At 47.5% G+C, this 19,996-nt stretch overlaps 1 protein-coding gene across 1 annotated transcript; it reads left to right on the forward strand.

Annotated features, from left to right (window-relative positions):
- The first annotated feature begins 8,683 nt into the window (after positions 1–8,683).
- On the forward strand, positions 8,684–18,425 carry LOC126520691 (nucleoside hydrolase-like). The gene is made up of 4 exons (XM_050169480.1): positions 8,684–8,845; positions 12,818–13,067; positions 14,285–14,421; positions 18,069–18,425. Exons 1-4 carry the CDS (start codon positions 8,684–8,686, stop codon positions 18,423–18,425), a joined length of 906 nt encoding a protein of 301 aa, XP_050025437.1.
- Positions 18,426–19,996: the final 1,571 nt, after the last annotated feature.

Consider the following 19,996-nt stretch of genomic DNA (forward strand, 5'->3'; position numbering starts at 1 on the left):
TCCACAACTTTTACCCTCCGCGGGAAAATCCTGGTCAATTTTGTGAAGCACAAAAGGTCTGGGATAAGATTTAGTTTGAATCATTCTTAATGTGACTGCCTGAGCTCGGTTGAGCTTCTGATGGGGGGAGGGGGGGGAGAAGAAAAAGACCTCCCGCCGTCCCTATACTGTGAGGTGACCTCGTGAGAAGTACATAGTGGGTCTTTGTAGGAGCCGCAGTCATCCTGGAGCAGCTCCTGATCTGATGCGCGGCATGTGAGATCTCGCACAGCAGAGTGAGCTTGCGCGTTAGGATTGCAGCCATTGGGGCGGACCGAGTGGCCCCGATGAGCCGGAAACCAGACTAGGTGGGAGCTACCCAGATGCTCGTATTTACGAGTATTAAGACTGTGTCTAAGTAACTTGTGTGCTTCCATTGAGACGAAGCCGGCTGAGTAGTTCCTAATAGCTGTACGGGAATCGGAGAAAATCGCGGAGCTTCTCCTCAATGTAATTGCAAGTGCTATGCTTGCTTCTTCGGCGGCATGAATGGAGCTCGTTCTTAGTGACGCCACGCTTATTAATTTACCGTTCTCATCGACTACGGCAATAGCGTAGCGGTTGCCCGATCCATAACTACTTGAATTACAAAATTACATTACATAACGACTTAATTAACTACATAACTACTTGAACTACAAAAAGAGCTGAGCTTTGTTGTTGGTGCAGTTTACCCAGAATGCATTTGGCGCTGGCGTTCCTTCTGCCCTTGTTGTGGACAGGATGAATATTTCTAGGTATGGGGTCCTCAAGTAATTGTTTCACCACCTCATTGGGTATTTTGAACTTAGAGACGTCTCCTCCTCGAGGCAGTATTCCGACTTCATTTAGAATTTTGCACCCTGGCTTAGTGTTGGAGAGTCTTGCAATTTGTGACATCGAATGCGCCTCAATGAGCTCATCTATAGTGTTATGAAGTCCTAACTTGCTGAGGAGTTCGGTACTCGCTCCGTGCGGGAGTCCCAGATCCCCTTTTAAGTCCGGACTGTATAAGTGTGTTTAACTTAGCCTTCTCTCCTTTGCCCCAGTTCAGGTGCGATGCAATGTACCTGACATGACTGACTGAAAACCCCAGTTTTTTGCAGGTATTGACGATTGTTGAACATGACGAAACTTGAAGTTAAGTAAACTTTCATTCTAAACTCGTACACCCATCCAACTATATGGCCACGGCTGGTGGCCCACACAAAGTACACAATCGGGTGCGGACAACTCGCGTCAGCACCATCACTTGAAACCCAGCTGGACGCCAACAGCGACGACTTGCACTGAGTCATTTAAAAATGACTCCGCTCTCTCAGCGGGTACGGCGTTCCCCTGCTGAATGCGAGGGTCACGGGTAGCGGGTTTGATTCCCTACCACAGCGGTGGTATTACAATAAATTGCGGAATGTAAAACAGCTTTGGCAGCAGGTCCAAGACACAGTGGTAGTCAAAACTGACCTGGAGTCTCCCACTGTGGCTTCACTTGTAAGTTACAACCCTTGTTTTACGTAGTAGTTCTGCGGAAACCCGCGAGCTACGAACTACAATTGCTACGAACGGGTGGATGTCTGATTTTACCTTTTTTAATTACTTCTCTCCACCTCGCAGGTTTCCGCAGAACTACTACGTCAAACACTTGCCTTTGCTTCGCGTTGTCGACAAATTCGACTTCGCCCTGCCATCCGCTAGCCGCCTGGTTAGTTCAGATGGTAGAGCGGCTGCCCCGGAAAGGCGGTGGTGCTGGGTTGGAGTCCCGGACCAGGACGAATTTTTCTTCAACTCTGAGGCTTTTCTTTCGAGGAACCCGTATAGGTTTCCTTTGTAGCAACTGCGACGAACGGGTGGATGTCTGATTTTCCCTTTATTAATTACAACCCTTGTGTTCATTTTGTATGTGTGCATATCTTTTTAGCCTTCGTATGCGAACCGATTCCGAAATCGGACAAGGGGCACGTCAAAACGCCATCTACTTGTTAGCGCGAGCATCGCAAAGCGAAACTGCAGGTGAAAGAGATAAAGAGAAAGAAAAACGCACTATTTCGTTCACTCTCCTTTCTTATTGGGCGGGGATGTCACCTGGCAAATCTAATGTCATTTCTAACAAATGACATTTGTTGCGATTAGTGTCATTATCATGGCGCGCTGTCACACGGGGAAAACTATTTGTCATTTGAAAATGATGACAATGACAATAGTAAAAAAAGGACATGCAAAAATAGCCTCAAACCCACGTTTGCCCAACAATTATTTTCCAATATGCTAAATTCCAATCGTTTATGTGATCGTCTCTTGCACACCGTACTGGTCGATCACTAACTTGACATTGCCAACGAAGCCTAGTCAAGCCAAGCCGAAGATAGAGTAAGCATCATGGCGAAAAGCACGATGGGCGCGTACGCTACATCTGCTAAAGAGGAACGAGAACGACAGTTGCATGTCATCGTCGTTCTGATGTGTATGCGGGCTCCTAATATCCACATTCTTGGCGCGTGCCACAGGAAAACACGTGACTGCATTTACGTCAAGTCAATCGAAATGGCCACGGCCGATGCTCCGGTGCGAACCAACTCGACGGCCGCAGCGAAAGCTAAAGCCACCTGTCTAGTCACTGGATTGAAAGTAGCTTTCTATAAAGTGCACTGTGACGCACTTCAATGTCGTTAAAGTAATATTTTGGTAATGAAATTGATAGAATAATATTTATTTCTTGTTAACAACAACAAAAAAAAGACGCATGTACTGTTTGCAAAACTGACCGGTACGCTCGTGGTGTCGAGGATACACTTTCGGTTCCAAAACGGATGCGAATGAGTTTGGGGAACTCATTTGTTTGTAAATGTCATTTTCGACGAATGTCATTACGTTTTACCGTGTGGCAGCAAACAAAAGGCATTATCAGCGAATGTCATTTGTTGTAAATGACATTAGATTTGCCTTGATACAGGGGTGGCCTCTTTTTCCCGGTGACAAACCGCCGCTAGCGGCGCATCACATCGCCGCGATTGATTGATTGATTGATTGATTGATTGATTGATTGATTGATTGATTGATTGATTGATTGATTGATTGATTGATTGATTGATTGATTGATTGAAAACATTATTATTCCACCGAGCTGAGGTGCCTGCCTCTTGACCTACACGCAGGTAGGGGGGGGGGGGGGAGACAAAGCAGTCCCAGCGCGTTGAGGACGGTGAGTCTTCACGGCCTCAACGGCCAGGCGGATTGCTCGGCGCTGGTCGTCTTCAGCCTCGCTCTGGAGTAAGGCTTCCCAGGCTTCTCTACTGTCAATGTTTTCCTTGGCCCTTGGGGAGCCAGCACATTCCCATGTTACATGATCTAGCATGGTGAATTTTGCAGAGGGCGTCGTTATAGTCCCACGTCTGAGTTAAGTAGATCCAATATGGGGATGTATAATTGTTATCCCTGGAGGCGCCGCCAAATGCGAGCGTCCTGCAGAGAGAGGGACCAATGCCGAGGCGGAAAGATTCTTCTTTCGGCTTTGTAATGATCTACAATTTACCTGTACATGATGATGTTATCTTTGATCCCTGGAACTGGCTTATCTGGAGTTGCCCGGTGATAGAGTGCTCGGGCGAGCTCGTGAGCGACTTCGTTACCTGGGACTTCTTCATGGGCCGGAACCCACATAAAACTCAAGTCGCTCCTAGGAGGGTTCTTGGGTAGAATTTGGAGGGCCTCTTCCGAGATTCTCCTTTTGTTAAAATTTCGGACAGCTAATTTGCTATCGCAAAATATGACTCCCGCTTTTGTTCCCGCACAAGCGCGCGCTACTGCTACCGTTGCCCCGTCTCTGCCGTAACCGTGTTTTTAATTTAAGTTTATTTACTAGAGCCTTAGCCCCGTGAGCTCTCCTCTCTTTCCTGCAGAACATTTTGTTGGGCTAGTATTAAATAGGTCCTCTCTTTGTTGTAGATAGGATGCATATCTTTAGGTAGGGGGCAATGCGGAAGCGTTTACGCACGTCCAACGGAATGTCCATCTTGCCAGTCGAGGCACCCCTGTCGCGTTGGATTCCTACCCATTCCATGAATTTTTTAGCTGTTTTGGACTGGCTTAATCTTTCCAACTGAGACACTCGTACTGCCTCAGTGAGGTCCACTAACGTGTTGTAAATACCCATTTTGAGAAGGAGGTCTGTCGAGGTCGAGTCTGGGAGCCCTAGGGCTCTCTTAACGCTCTTCCTAATGATCGCATTTATTTTCTCTTTTTCCTCTTGTTTAAACACAAGATACGGTGTGACATACGCTATTCGGCTGGTAATAAAGGCTTGCATGATTCTGAAGAGGCTGTTCCCTTTGAGGCCCCTGCCTTTGAGTGCAACTCTCCTAAATATCCCCGTGACCTGCGCCTCGTATCCTTCTAACTGCTTGATTGTCGTGAGGTTATATCCATTTCTCTGGATATGCATGCCCAGAATTATGATTTCCTCTACCCTGGGAACCTCATTTAAGGGGACACGCTGGGGAGCAGCAGACCCATCAATGTTTTCACATCGCCGTGAACGGCTTTCTTGCGTCACGGCTGCGTCACGCATCACGTGGGCACCGCGTCGGGCATTCTTATCGGGCACACTTGCAGAATATCGTAACGGAAAACTGTGGTAGCATCCACATGAACGTTTATCGGCCACATCATGACGCCATTCCCACTCACCGGATACTTTAGCCTCTGACTATTCAAGAGCCGGAAACTCGGTGGTTGCCGACCTTCATAGAAGACTCGTTCTCTGCGTATCTCTCCACCTGTCACCTGTCATCACTGCCCACTTTCGAAGCCTAGCGCAACTGTATACAAACGAGTCATTGCCTGCGTCGAGAACTGCGGACACGACCACGAAACTGCGTTTATAGTCATTGGCGAAAGTCTTGAGCCGCGCAAGAGACACATGGGTTGCGTCCAGTAAATTTATTATTTATTTGCATCGCATTTAAGCAGAGACTGCATCTACAGAGAAACATTTGTGTAACCGTGTAAATTAGCCTCATTGTAATGAATTCGCGTCATTCACGCTACATTCGCACAGCGTTTGTGTAAGTATCGAAGAAAGCTTCGTGGAACACCGATTCTCGAATATGCCTGGGATCAGTCAAACTTATTTTTTGCGTTAATTTTCCTTTTCCCTTAGCAAGAATATGAGGATCATCTGAAAAATCCAAGCTGCACGTGCCTTTAATAATTCGACAGTTCAGAAAGAAAACAACTTTATGAAGTCTTTCCTTCCATCCTTCCTTTTGGTTTAAATTGTGCTGCCTTAGCATGGTAGTTACTTCACTAAAGGCCAAATATCTCTGTTCCACTTATTCTGCTTCCTCACACCGTCGTCTTTGTGTGAGGATGAGACGAAAGACCGCATGACAGCTAATCATATGCTGACGACAGCTTCCTTCCAACACTACCTCCAAGATACGTCCAACGAATTGGGTTATTAACAAAAACTTTTTTATTAGCAACATTGCACTACAAGTTTCTACGAAACAGCAAATGGAGAGGGGCATATATTATAGGAGGCGAACGAACACTGGTCACATAAAACAAAAGCAAATATGCACCTGAATGACCTAGCCAAGGGACATGTCCACCAAGCAGCTATCGGTTTAAGAGAGGTCGTAGTAAAATGATTGGCATTCTAGCGCAATCATCGCCACGAAAAAATCACTATCCTCCCGCCTTATCTTAAAATCTTTATTAATACCACAACACTACATGCGTTCAATCGGCCACGTGGAAATCTAGCCGATATTGACACTAAAGCCCCTCAATCATCAAAAAGTAGCGCCATTCGTAGATCTTTCCGCCACACAACTCTCTCTGGTGTTTACTCCTCGACGCCTCCTGTCGCCCTAGCCTTCTCCGCTCCCCCATTGACCAATTTGTGCCACGTGGAAGCGCGCTTCGCGCTCTTGTATATTTTTTTTCTTTCCAGCGCGCTCCAACCGCCATTGCTGGCCCAGTGCGACGAACGGACTGATCACGGGAGGTCGCGAGATCAAATGGCCGCCGCTGCGGTCGCATTTCGATGGGGGCGGTATGAAAAGACGCCAGTGTCCTGTCCATTGGGGGCACGTTAAGGAACCCCAGCTGGTCAAAATGAATTCGAAGTCTCCCATTAGGACGTGCCTATAATCAGATCGTGGTTTTGGCATGTAAAACCCAAGAACGATTTTTTTCCTCTGTCTCGTGCGCCTTGAGTGTTCCAGTTAAAGCACCACTGCTTCCTTGCGAAAGCTTACAACGCAAAAGAATGCAGACGCACGTAGTATACAGATATAAAATAAGCACTTCAACAAAAGTGTTGCCGGTGCTAATGATGGGAGTTGGATAATTATTTTCGGAACCTCTGTCCAATATATACAAAGTCTGCCACACTGATATAGCCACTTTAATTCACATGCTCTGGGGCTGTAACAAAAACCCGCATGGTGCTAACTCCGGAACCTTTCCGCTGGAGTGGGCTGCTGCCTTGCGCAGCCCCAGCCTCGGCGACCAACTCTGGGCCGTCCAGCAGGCCCTCGAGGTGACGGCGAAGAAACACGTCGACATCCCCACGTGGGAGACCTAAGGCCCGGCCGGCGAAAGCTCTGCAGGACTATAAATAATGTTGTTACCAACCAACCAATCCCTGTCCAATTGTTGCAAGAAGTTCGTTCTTGCTATCGAATTCCAACCACTTCCACTATAATAAATAAATAAAAAACGATTTCTTGTGCTGGTACGTTGTTTAAATTATCGATACCGTCTACGTGTGAAAACATCGCTCATGGCCGCCACAACCCGTGCATGAGCTACACACATCTGTAAAAGGCGCGGAACAGAGGCGACCCTGTTGCTAGGCAGTGCAGTCCCCAGACCGTTGGAATCTCTCACGCGCCAGTCGAACAAAAGTATCCTGCAGGTACGTAAATGAACCTACGAAACCACGTACGCATACTTTCACGCAGTCAAAAGCTGAAACTGGGGTAATTACGCACGTGCTTGAGCACACCGTGTGCATGCGTCGTGTTTCAGCACCACGAACTCCCAACGTGCGGGCGCTTTACATCTTAAATAATGGTCCTTTTCTCTATATTTTTACGCATTTACAACACGACATTATTAAGGCCAGTTACTGACTGATGAAGCAAACTCACGCCTCAAAAACTGCTTCGCAAAGCTCGAACTAACTTTTCCGCGGATTTCCTCCGGTAGCGCATTAGCCGTCGTCTGCTACGGCAGAGCCAGCATAGGCGGCGCCGCTGTCGAGGCCGCGGGAGTAGAGCGGAGGAGGAGGGAAGTTGTTGGCGCTACTTTTGGATATTGAGGGTTCTTAATTGAGACCAGTTCATAGCGCCATCTGTTGCATGTATAAGGCACGACCTAACTCCTTCCGCCTTTTGGGAATAACGAACGTACGGTTCCTGAAAGATCACTCACATTTTGTTTTATGCAGCCAGTGTTCATTTAGCTTCGACGATGAGTGATGCTTTGTGAGTAATATATACAAATAGTGAACGCGCTGCAACACAAGGACGAAGTATACAGCTGTGTTTTAACAAGCGGAAGCGCGAGGCCGACGTTCGCTCTATTTCACGACTCGGAATCAGGCTATTCAACTTACGGCAGCAAACAACAAGCAAGAGCTGAGCCAGCTGAGCGACACTGTCATGCATTCGCCTGTTACATGGAAACATGTCGCGCCGCGTCGTGGCTTTCGAAGCGCCTTCCCTTCGCTGGCGACGTCAGATTACTCCTCGCTTCGCGTTTGTCGCGGTTGAACATTCGTTGCCGCTGCTCCCCTTTTCACCCAAAGCATCGTCCGCATCCAAGTGTGACAGTCAAACCTAGTCAAAGCCCACCTAGTCAAAAACCTATCTCTGCACTAGTACCCCGGATGGAAAACGAAACCACTTTGACTGATTCGCGCATTCGCTAAGCGCTGACCTGAGGAGATTGTAGAAAACGCCAGTCATCTGCCACTATTTCTTCTTCACCGAACAACACCCGCGCAAACCGACTCGACGATCGACAACAGCCCAGGTCCTGGGAGCCGCCTGGCCTCACCCTCCCTCATCGCCAGAATTTCCCTCGAACGTTTCTATGCAGCGGATTAGACTGCCCGACCGTTGTCGACGCACTGCGCCTTGTTTAGCGCACGTGACCACTTGCCCTGTCGCCTCACCGCTCTCTCTCTCTCTCTCTCTCTTTCACTCCGCGTGCTCCCCTCCATATGTGTAGGGTTGCCGAACTACACAGTCTCTACTTTGTGTCTCACCAAATCACTGCAGGGCCGCGAAATCTAGGGTTCGCGCAAGCCTAACAGTCGCGAGAGGCGGCCGCCATGTTCCAGATATTAGGGGGAGGGCTTGCCCATTGCACGCCACTGGTACTTCAGTGAACCTCGCATTGAGTCGTCATCGTGCCTATGGCGATGAGCGGCAGACGCCGGAGGAGCGCTTCTTCTGGTTCTCCGTCGCGGTCGGCTTACGCGACTCGTAACTATTCGCTGCAGTGCGCGGAGTTTGCTCCCTGTCCAAGGTTGGCGATGTCGACAGAAACAGGCGTCTTGCCGAAATTTTCCGTCTTCGTCACGACGTTGGCAATCGCTGCAGCTATCGCAGGCGGCAGTCGCGACGTGGGCGAACGCTGCTTGAGCGTTCTGATGGATGTCGACACCGGCAGCGACGATGCCATGGCTATCGCGCTGGCCGCGAGGTTGCCCAACGTGTGCATCGAGGCTATTACCGTCGGTGCGGGGAACAGGAACGTGTCTACTGCCTACGACAACACGTTGAAAGTTCTAGGCGTTTTGAACCGGACAGACGTGAGTGAATTCAAGCGTTCTTTGAGACCTCGATCCTAACATGGCTAGAAAAGGAGAGCTCGATATTTTATAACAACCACTGAAGCCAACAAGCGCATGAAGTCGAGGAAAGGAAAGGAGAAAAGTAACCTTCTTCTTTTTGTAATCGGCGTGCCAAATTACTAAGAAAAACAGAAACGAAATCTGAAAAGACAGTTAATACCGGTGGGGACCGAACCCACAAGCTTCATTCGCGTACGATGCTCCATCTATCGAGATCGAGCTACAGCGTCGGCTTTGCCCCTGCCGACGTTCGTGAGAATTTGTGCTTTGATATATAAATACATATTGAATAAAGTGAGTCTTCTCCCTGGTGCATTCTTTAGGTGTCCTTGTGACTTCACAGTGCGGTGTGTAAAAGTATGGAAGTGCACGTGTATTGTCGAAAGCATCAAATAGCCCACGGAGCAAAAAAAGGACCGCCCATGCAGTCGACTTGTCCACTTGCAACAAAAGGGAGCGCTGGTAACTTCTTTTGCGGGAGTCACTTCTTGACTATTTTTTAACTGTCGTTTAGAGAGTTCCGCTGCTTCTCGACTAGAGTACGTCCCTCCGTGCAGATATATATTTACTCCCTCTAAAAAGACTTGCATGACTTCATGCATGCGCCTCCAGAGAGAAGGAGAGATGCTTTTTCATTGTTATTTATTATTTATTTATTTATTCATTTATTTACACTGTCAATCCCATCAGGGATCATAAAAGGGAAGGCCATGTAGATAGGTAATCAAGGCGTACAAACGTGATTATACAAAGTAGACAGACAATAAGCGATGGTAAACCGTATGGTAAGCAGAAATAACAGAAAACTATGCATGACAATAAAGTTAAGGTCGAACAAAGTGCTAATAAAGCATAGGGCTCATTTTAGGTATCGCTGGTACGAGTTAGGATTATGACTACAATAAGTTGCACAGGAAGAATAATAACACAGGTATGTCATAATTGTGAGGCATGTAATTCTTTCTCGGCTAATGGCACAAATATAGTCGATGTTTGGCTGTTGATAATAGAACAATTCAACTTGTTCCATTCATGTGTCACTAAGAGGAAAAAAAAGTAATACTTATCTCGTTTGAAATGATAGCGCGTTTAATTTTGAAGAATGTTTTTGACGAGTAGCTCGTGTCTGCGTCTGCGGTGTACAAAGTGATCGCACCAACAGACAAACAACAGATACGCCCAAAGGTAGGCACGTAAGAAATAAAGGTGTTTGCAAAGTTTAGTTAAGGCCTGTGGAGCTAAGGGGAAAATACGTAATGGGGGACTGAAGATTGATTTTGACCACGTGTTTTTTTTTTTAACGTGCAGCTAAAAAAATTCCACGTTCTCTTAAGATCTCTCGTAAGAAGTGAACGGCGAAAGCCTACTCTTGCTCCTCTTATCATTCGCCTCATTCTCCTTGCCTCCTCTCTTTCACTTCTTTATTTTAGTCTACTGCTCACTACTAAGCATCTTTAGTCATTTGTAATCCATTGTGCTCATGACAAGGCGTCGTTAGACATGTTGGTTATATCATAGTCATTAGTAGTCATTAGAAGTCACTTAAGTCATTAGTAGTCAATACTGGTCATTGCTAAGCATTTTCAATCATTCCTAATTAATTGTCGTAGCTACAAGTTGTCGTTAGACATATTGGTAATTTCGTAGTCATTACTAGTCACTACAATCCATTTCACTCATTATTAGTCGTTACCGATCATTACTGAACATTTTTAGTCATTTGTAATCAATTGTGGTCCTTACAAGCCGTCGTTAGACATGTTGGTCATATCATAGTCAACAGTAGTCATTGCAAGTCATTTCACTCATTATTAGTCATTACTGGTCACTACTAAGCATTTTAGTCATTCCTAATTAATTGTAGTAGCTACAAGTTGTCGTTAGACATATTGGTCATTTCATAGTCATTACTAGTGATTACAAGTCATTTCAGTCACAAGTAGTCATTACTGCTCACTACTAAGCATCTTTAGTCATTTGTAATCAGTTGTGGTCATTACAAGCCGTCGTTAGACATGTTGGGCACTTCGTAGTCATTAGTAGTCATTTTAGTCATTACTAGACATTTCTAGTCATTTCTGATCAATTGTGGTCATTACAAGCTGTCGTTAGGCATATTGGTCATTTCGGAGTCATTAGTAGTCATTAGTAGTCATCATTTGTCAACACTAGTCATTATTAACCTTTACCAATTTCTATTATAACGTTATCATTCACTAACTGTCACTACCAATCATTTTTCATTCTTTAATCCGTCTTTAATCTGTGTTCATATGGCGTGATGACGCTTCGGCGGACACTTCGGCGGTCAGGTCTGCTGACAAAAACTTCACCATGAGCCTAGAAAGGCTTTCGCCTCAATAAGTACACGAGTGATATTGCATATTACCATGTCCTCACACGACGCCCCGTAAGCGGCTTGAAAACCCTCGTGTGGACCCCCGCTCACGCGGCTGTGCCCGGCAACGCGTCGGCTCACAGTTTGGCTCGAGATCTCGCGCGCCGAGCCTCGTCCGCGGATGCGGACGGCGTGAATGAGGAGGAGAGACACGAGGAACCCTGCGAGACTTATTATGAAATAGCTCATCGGTATCGCTTGAGGCGTCGCGCGCTGCCACCACCGGCCAAGCAACTCGACAAAACGCAAACGGTCGCGTTTCGGCGACTTCAGACAAATACATACCCACACCCAAAATACATTAGCAAAATCACAGGGGGCAGGGAAAGCGACAAATGTAGGCTCTGTTCAGAAACAGGAACACTAACACACATAATGTGGGAATGCACCTCGCTCCCGTTCTCTCATCCCCCCGTCAGCAGCGAGACTGACTGGACAGCCTGGCTCAGTTCCGGGGACGTCGACCGACAACTTGAACTGGTGGACTGGGCGGAAAAGGCCAAGCAGGCCCAGGGCCTTACTTGAGCCCTAACCCTCAGCCACGTCCCTCTTTACCCTTCCCCCTTTCAATAAAGTTGATCACCACCACCACCTAAATCTGAATGCCACCGCCGCGGCCAAGTTTGAAACCGCCACCTCGAGTTCAGCAGCGGAAACCTATGTATGGTCGCTGGACTACCGCGACGGGTTCTTCGTAGATTGTCTCACTGACAAGTAAAGGCAGCAGCCGCGTACAACATGTCGCAAGTTTTTGCGAACGTTACACACAGAGCACGACGGCGAATATGTACCCTTATAATTTCGGATTTCAAGCAGTTCGCGTGGGCCGCGTCGTGTCTGATGCTGTGCACTGTGGGGATGCGCGACTCTCACGCGTCCCCTGATATGTTGTTTTCCCGCACGGCTCGCGTGGCCTGGCGCCCGCGGCGGTCGGAGTCGTTGAGGCGCAGTACGAGAGATGGCGCGAGTGTTGCGCTGCTAACGCCGCCGACAGGCGGGGTTACTTGGGCGCCGAAAGAGAAGGCGCTTCCTCTTTGGCTCGGTACAGCAAGCAGTGCAGACGTGCCGTGCCGCGCGTGCGCCGATCCATGCTTCTGCGAGACCGTCTCGCGTGGCTGCCTTCGAACGCGCCACCGTTCGCGCGAACGACCAGGCGTTGGGATCCAGCATGGGGCGAACATATTCGCTCGCTATCCGGTCGCGGTGAGTCGGACTTCTAGATTTGTCGCGCACCCATCGGCATGTTTAGTAGATAGCAACTCGGCTAGCAGGCATTGATCTATGAAAGGTGCAGTAAATGCCCTTGTGATTGTTTGCACTACTGTGTTGTCGTTCCTTTGTCCCAAGAGCACGGAGGAGAACCCCACAGCACAGATGCTTGTTTTAACCCGTTTGAGGTCTCGCGGTCTCGCAGCCTTCCGAACACTCGTCCGGAGCTGAACAGTTGTCACATTGGAGCGTACGCTGTATAAAATTTTGGCAAGCGCAGCAAACTAAGCGCGCGTCCTGATGAATGACACGCGTCCATGCAGGTGCCGGTCTACAAGGGCGCCGAAGAACCGATCCGCAACCACTGGAACTGCAAGAACGGCTTCTGTTCAGGCGGCTCCCCCAACGAGCTGCGCACGCCTGCATCCGTGGAAATGGTCGAGCTGGTCAAGAAAGGTCTACAGACACTAATAGTATTGGCCCCTTTGACTAACGCGGCGACTGCTTTGCTCATGGAACCGGACTTCCTGAACAACGCCGAACACGTGTACCTTATGGGCGGTAACCTTTACGGTTAGAGGCCATATCGCTTTCCTCTCTGCCTACGTTCACAGTCATATTTCGCTTCTTCAGCACCGGAAATTTTCCAGTATAAAAATTAGGCTTTGGTAAATGTATAGGAAAATCTCATCCGCTTGAATGGTTTTACATATTATTAGCGAACGCAGCCAGCCAATGGTAAAGAGCGCTCATGAACAAAAAAAAAAAAGCTTTGTGAATTTGTCCCTTTGTTATTAGAGCATCCGCAGCACCGGTAAACGAAGGCAGCTGTGACAGGAGAGGACGACAACAAAAAAAGAAAACGATTTTGACCACGTGAGCAAGCGGCAAAAGTAATGCATTGTCGCAAGTGCGTTCACCAAAAAGAATGAAGAAATAATTTTAAATATCCGGGGCCAGGACAGTTGGAAGTTTTGCAGTTTACTCTCAGAGTGAGGGAACTACAACGACAATCTGATCTTTTGTAACCGTCTTCAGAAGCTCCAATGCGTGTCCCCTGTATTCTGAAACGCTTCTTCGTCACTTCCTCGCCTCGATTCAAAAGAGAGCGCATGACAACGCAGCCTACCTTCAATTGAAGTAGCCGACATGCTTCAATGATTCTTCTAGAAAGCTTTCGCGATGATTAGTAGCTTTGGAACATGCCTCTCCTCCATTCATATAGACTAGGAGTTGTTAGAGCTTCAATACAAACTTGTAGCTAAGAAATCACAGATCATCGATTGATCGATCTGTTTGGATCGGTTCGGTCGCAGCGAGACAGATAGTCAGTTCCGTGGTCAATGTTCATCATGAAGGATTTAAGAAGCACTCCCACTGATTTGTGCAAACAATAAACATGGATAAAGGAGAAAGAGAGAGAGAGAAAGAGACGGCAGGATACATGTCCTGTCCTGTCATGGTGTCTCCCTTTCTGGTGCATATCATATGTCACACTTCTTAATCACTTCATATATTGTTAGATTGGCTGAAACCAGAAACCATGGCACAGCGTGATTTATAAGTAGTTGTAGTAGTAGTTGCAGTAGTGGTTCTTGTAGTAGTAGTAATTTAGTAATTTACTGATGGTGATCGCTCCCCGTTGGGCAAAGCCCAAGAGGAGCGAGTCAAAGCACGTCCGTGAGAACAAAGGAGAACGATAAGTTTTTTTTGTTTTTTTTTATTCTACAGCTGGTCACCTGAGCATAATTCAGCGGCAAGACAATGCACCATGCTTCCTTTGCGTGCAGGTGTGGGAAACTCACTGCCAGCGGCCGAGTTCAACTTCTTCACAGACCCCGAAGCCGCAAAGGTTTTTCTCGAGAGGGCCACATGTCCCGTCACCATCGTTCCTTGGGAAGCCTGCCGCCGTGGAACGGTGCCGTGGGTCAGTAAGCGCGTGCATAACTTTGCAGAATCGACGATAATCTCTTTAAAAAGTAGGGAGTCTTAGATTAGGGGACGCACGCGGCTTGCGTACGCAAGAACTAGGGGGCCACGGTACTGCGCATGCGCAGACACGTACGTCTGGGCCTGCGCATGCGCAGCACCGTGGGCCCTAGTTCTTGCGTACGCAAGCCGCCTGTGTCGCCTAATCTAAAGCTATCCAGTAAATGCAGTAATTATATGGGGACGTGATTCTGCGGAGATGCCTTTTTGGATGCTATTCCTTTTCGCGCTTTTCGCGCTTCGTTGGTGGCGAGAGCGGCGACGCTCCACCCGCGTTACCGATGGTATCAGCCGGTCGTGAACGGTGAATGGGCATAGAATCGAGCGGAAGGCATCGCTGCAACATCGTGGTCCAGAAGCGACGTACGCATCCGGGCTAGTTGCGTGGTTCATGGCATGTTTCGATTCAGCAGTGGCCTTCAAAGAACGGAAGCAGACCGAACGCTTTAATTTGTCGAGGTCACAGATAGCACTAGCAAAGGAGAAGGTCTGGGATGATGATTATGCACAGATGAAAACAATGAGCTGTGCTCACTCTCTTCTGCCCCCTGCCCCTCTTCTTTTTTCCCCCTTAATGAAGCAGCAGCGGCACACCTGACCCCAAGTCGAATGATTAAGTGAGCGACGAGTAAGTGAACTGATTGTTGCTACGACGGCGGTCGTCCAGAGAATGGACCCGGGCAATGCGGTAGTTCACGGCAGACGTTCATTCTACGGCGGTGTACGGACCGCTGTAGCGACGTAGAAACTTCTCACAGAGGCCACGGGCTTGAACGGCGGTCCACTGAAGAACTGCGTCACCTGGGCAGAACAGAACCACACGTCGTTTCTCGTCAAAGCGAAGTTTTCTTTCCGCCTGGGCGGCGTCCGTGTAGGCGCGAGTGTCACGACGGCGTTAGACGGGTCGTGAAACAAGCTCCTCCGGAGGGACGCCGAGCTAGACGAGGCAAAAGAGATAAAGGTAATGTCGAGAAACAATGTGTTGGATCCAGTTATGCGTTGAACGTCGGAGTTGTACACATGCGCATAAATCACATCGGATAACGTTCGGTGAAGGAGTTCCAGCCAGACCATTGGCCCGAAGGTTGTACGTAGGCATTGTTTTACGCACGGTGCTGGATGAGCGAAGCGCTCATTAGCTGTTGCACAACACGTTTTGTATACGAGGCGCATTCATCTACCGCTGTTTTCACAAACACATGATCGCCAACTCCAAATAAGCGCTCCCGTGGCGCATATCTCGTGGTTCTTTCAGTTTTAACTGTTTGGCCGGCATCGCACTCGAAATGTCTGTTTCAAAAATGCAAGTTTTATGCGTAATTGTCGCTTAAAAGAAAGAAGAGGAACAAACTCAGTTTTTGTATTTCCTGTCACGTTAAACTTGGGTGTGCTGCGGTACGTCATTAGGAAAGTGTCAGGACATTCCCGCAATGAATAAGGCGTAACTGGGTAGCCACATTTTTGCACTTGGTTTTCAGAACACGGTTCGTAGCGCACGACTTAGAGCAAGGGCAGTCGAAATTCAATATCATGCTGAAATATCAGCTGCTGATCTAAGGCACCTTGTTCAGCTGCCTCGCCATCCCATTCTCGCCGAAGTTGATAAGGCTGAGTGGCTCCAGACAATGAATATCTTACCGTGCAAGACCCATTTACTCTTAGAGCCAGGGGCCCTATAACGTAAAACTATTCCAATATGTTTTTATTCCAATTTCCTGACGTCAAATTTGCGTAACCGCCGACGCAAGCATTGGACGGTGACCCGCAGGGTTGTCTGAACAGACCAATCTAACGCTCTCCTCATTTACAGGAGGTCACTTTTGTTTGCTTCAAAAACGAATAACGTTGCCTGCACTGAGCGGCTTGTTTTGTTTAGTTGGCTGACAAGAGGCGAGCAGCACGCTCCAGTCTAGATGGATTCGATGGGGCCGAGCCAGTGCACTGAAAATCGGTAGCCGGATGAAGAGGGTGGTGCCGGCGTCTGCGATTGGTCCGCTTCCCCTTGTTTAGCTTTCGGTGGCTCGTCAAAAATCGCGGTAGCATGGAACGGAAAGTTAAGAATGCCGTTAAAACGGATCATCAGCAAAGAAGAGCTAGCAGAGCGAAGTCGTAAACTTGCCGAAAGTGCTCGAAAACGTTACGCGTATACGCAAAACGTTTAATTGTAGGCAAATAAACCCATGCTCTCCGGCAGGTGCGAGTAGCCAGTGCCTGAGCGATCGACGGCAGCCATCTTTTATTCCTTTCGAAACAGCGCAGCCTGCGGCTATTCAGAAAAAAAATCATTTTTGTTCGGCATATTGATGCATCTTTAACGCGAACATGTCGCTTTGACGCGCCGAGTTTTCGTGGTTTTGTGACGTCGCGTGACAGGCAGGTGAAGTGCGTGCAGCCCTAAAGCTTTTGACCAATTGCCGAGGTCTAATAGCGAAAAGTCGTCGAATCAAAAATAACCATCTTTCTTTTGTTCGGTACAATCATGCATAATCAGTCTGTACGCGTCATATCAGATGGAGAGCTGTCGCGGTTCTCGTGACGTAGCGTGACAGACCGGCGAAGTGGGGGTGATCCAAAAACGTCTTTGACCAATCGCGGATGGCTGATTGCAAAATTGGAATAGTAAAGTTTGCAATAGCTTTACATTAGAGCGCTCGAGGTGTGACATCACATACTTGACAATACCTGTGCAGTAAGATAAATGAAGGGCCACACTAAGTGAATCTAGACTAGCAAAGTACTCCTTTAAAATTACGTTTTCATCCACTTGTCGGAAAAAAACGTTGACTGCTAGCGGGGAACAGCAAGTCCAAACATCGTTAATTTTTTTTCTTTAATTTCGCACCGATGCTCTAGCGCCAGTAATCCAGCCTGACAGCACGGGTTTCAGTCTTGTTTCTTTTTTTCATTTGTATTTCGGACGTTTTATCGGAAGGAATGTTATAAGAAACTTCATAAGTCGAGCCTGTGCTTCCCTCAAAACATGATCTAACCCTTCATCTAGATAAGCTCTTTTGTACACGCGACTGTGTCCGATAGGTCGTCGCTAGCATAACACAGGTCTAACTCATTGTTTGCGAGCACCACGCGACATGTTTACAAACGTGTAAATAGAGTTCTCGAGGGTTGCAATGTGGGCTTGTTGGTAATGCATCTTCAAGGGGAGTACGGTAGCGCGATTAAAAGACGGGACAAAAAGAAGACACATAGGGACACACACAGCGCTGTATGTGTCCCTATGTGTCTTCTTTTTGTCCCGTCTTTTAATCGCGCTACCGTACTCCCCTTGAAGCATAAATAGACTCGTGTAGGTGCCGTCAAAATCCATAACACTACGGCGAGCTTCATCCGGAACTTAAAGTCACTGCCCTTTTCTTTTTCTCTCTTCTTTCTTTTAATTTCTGGATCCCGTCTTGCCAACGTTCTTCTGAAAGTAAACGCGGCTCCCCTTTGCTTTTGCCATAAGCGTAACTTACTAGTTCAGCTTAACTTCATATTCCTATTTAGTTTCCCATCGATATCGTCATTTGAATCGATCTCGCAGCGCAAAGTTCGTACGGTTTGCGCGCTCCCGCGTGTTCCTCCCAGGACACGTACTGCGGCGTCGCGAGCAAGACCGGTCCGCTCCAGGAGTTTCTCCGGAACGTCACCGCCAGCAGCTACCAGCACTGCCCCAGCGGGCAAGACGGCAGCGAGGGCGTCGTCGTGAGCGACTTTGTCACGCTCCTGGCCGCGGTGGCTCCCGAGAGCGTCGCAGGGACCCTCGTGCACCGAGTGGACGTCGAGTTGGCCGGCAACTACACGAGGGGCCAGCTCGTCCATGCCTGGGAGCCGCAGATGCTTCCGCACGTGAGACGAAACGTCACCATCGTTGAGCGTTTCGACGTCAGCATCGTCGCCAAGTACTTCAAGGACGCGTTCGACCCGCCGCAACGTGGAGCCTGACCGATATATTTCATTAGTATTATTTCATTAGTATTATTAAGTGTGGCTTTACGCCGCGCTTAAAGGGACACTAAAGGCAAATATTAGGTCGAGCTAAAGGGGTAGATTAGTGCTCGAGAATCTCAAAGGCGCCAATATTATCGCCAACGGAGCCTTAATGATCGAGAAATTGAGGTAAATGCAAGACGTCTTTAGAGACTCCCCCTGGACGTTCAAGTGCTTGCCCGATGACGAAAGAACTTCTCAGTTAAATTTGCCACTCAACCACTCGTTGCAAAAAAAAAAAAAAAAAGAGAGACCATCCTTGTATTGTATTAAAGACGAAATAAAAACGCTACTTGCTTAGCTCCATTTCATTTTTAGAAAGAAGAACTCATCGAAATTACCCTTGACAACGATTGGGGCGGTCGAAAAGTTTCATTTTCGGCGGTCGAAAGGTTTCGTTTTCGCTCGACTCGGCGCCGCCCACGCTTTCCCGTTTCAGTAGTTTCGCTATCGCGAAGTGCGTACGAGGTGTGTATATCACTCGTGATTGAGCATAAGCGGTTGCTGCTCCTATAGCCACATTCTTGCATTAAACACAGCAACAAGCACTAACCCGAAAGCCCAGGCCTGCCCCTGAAGGAACCTGCAAATGATCTGCGTGTGACTACTGAACGTGGAATGGAAATTGTGTTGTGAAATGCAACCTTGGCGCTAGCTTGGTTCTTCCATCGCGGTGTGTGTCTTGTGGATATATATATATATATATATATATATATAGATATATATATATATATATATATATATATATATATATATATATATATATATATAGAGAGAGAGAGAGAGAGAGAGAGAGAGATGTCTCCTCAAGTGCTTCTAAAGGCGCAAAAGCCGACAAATCAAATTTTTTAGCAGCTACCGTCACTTGTGTAGAAACCTGCAGGTGGCATCACAGCAGTCTAAAAGACACGCCTGTCATCCGCTTTATTGTCCCGTGACTCGCGCTCTTGTAGAGGAAAAAGCTAGCATTCTGTGCAGATCTGCTGATCAGCTGCCTAGACAAAGTATGGAAGCCGTAGGTCTAAAGACGCTGGGAGAATGTTGTGCCAGTAAAACCTCCGTTAAAGATAGATGTTTTCCCTGTCGGGAAACACACATTAGTTTTTGCTTTTCCTTTTTGTGTATTTTCGCTTTCTTGCTTGTCAGCCAGCATTTACTTGGCGTGTTGATTAAATTTTAGATTGTCCGATCATCTCGGTTTCGATGTTCGTCCTATCCGTACTATTGTGCTGTTTGCAGCCAGGCTAGTCTTTATTTTTTTATACTGCAACAAGTGACTTTAATGGTCCTTATGGTGCTTCTGTGTACGTTGCAAAAATTTTTATGTCAGAAATTTTGCAAGAGCGTACAGGGCAAAGCAGTAAAGACAGGGTACGCTAACTTCTAACTAACTAAAAGGTTTATTGTGGAAATGCTGTAACTTATAAAGGCTACCAGAAAGTAGTACAACAAGAAAGCATAATAAAAACCAATGGTTTATAAAACGAAGCAATCAAAAACAAGAAAGAGAGAAAATACAAAAAAAA

This window comes from Dermacentor andersoni, chromosome 3, assembly GCF_023375885.2.
Source record: "Dermacentor andersoni chromosome 3, qqDerAnde1_hic_scaffold, whole genome shotgun sequence".
NCBI classification, from domain to species: Eukaryota; Metazoa; Arthropoda; class Arachnida; order Ixodida; family Ixodidae; genus Dermacentor; species Dermacentor andersoni.

Coding starts and splice junctions, on each gene's coding strand:
- LOC126520691 (XM_050169480.1), top strand. CDS start 8,684: ATGGATGTCGACACCGGCAGCGACGATGCCATGGCTATCGCGCTGGCC. Junction 8,846..12,817: donor GCGTTTTGAACCGGACAGAC/GTGAGTGAATTC, acceptor GCGTCCATGCAG/GTGCCGGTCTACAAGGGCGC. Junction 13,068..14,284: donor TATGGGCGGTAACCTTTACG/GTTAGAGGCCAT, acceptor CTTTGCGTGCAG/GTGTGGGAAACTCACTGCCA.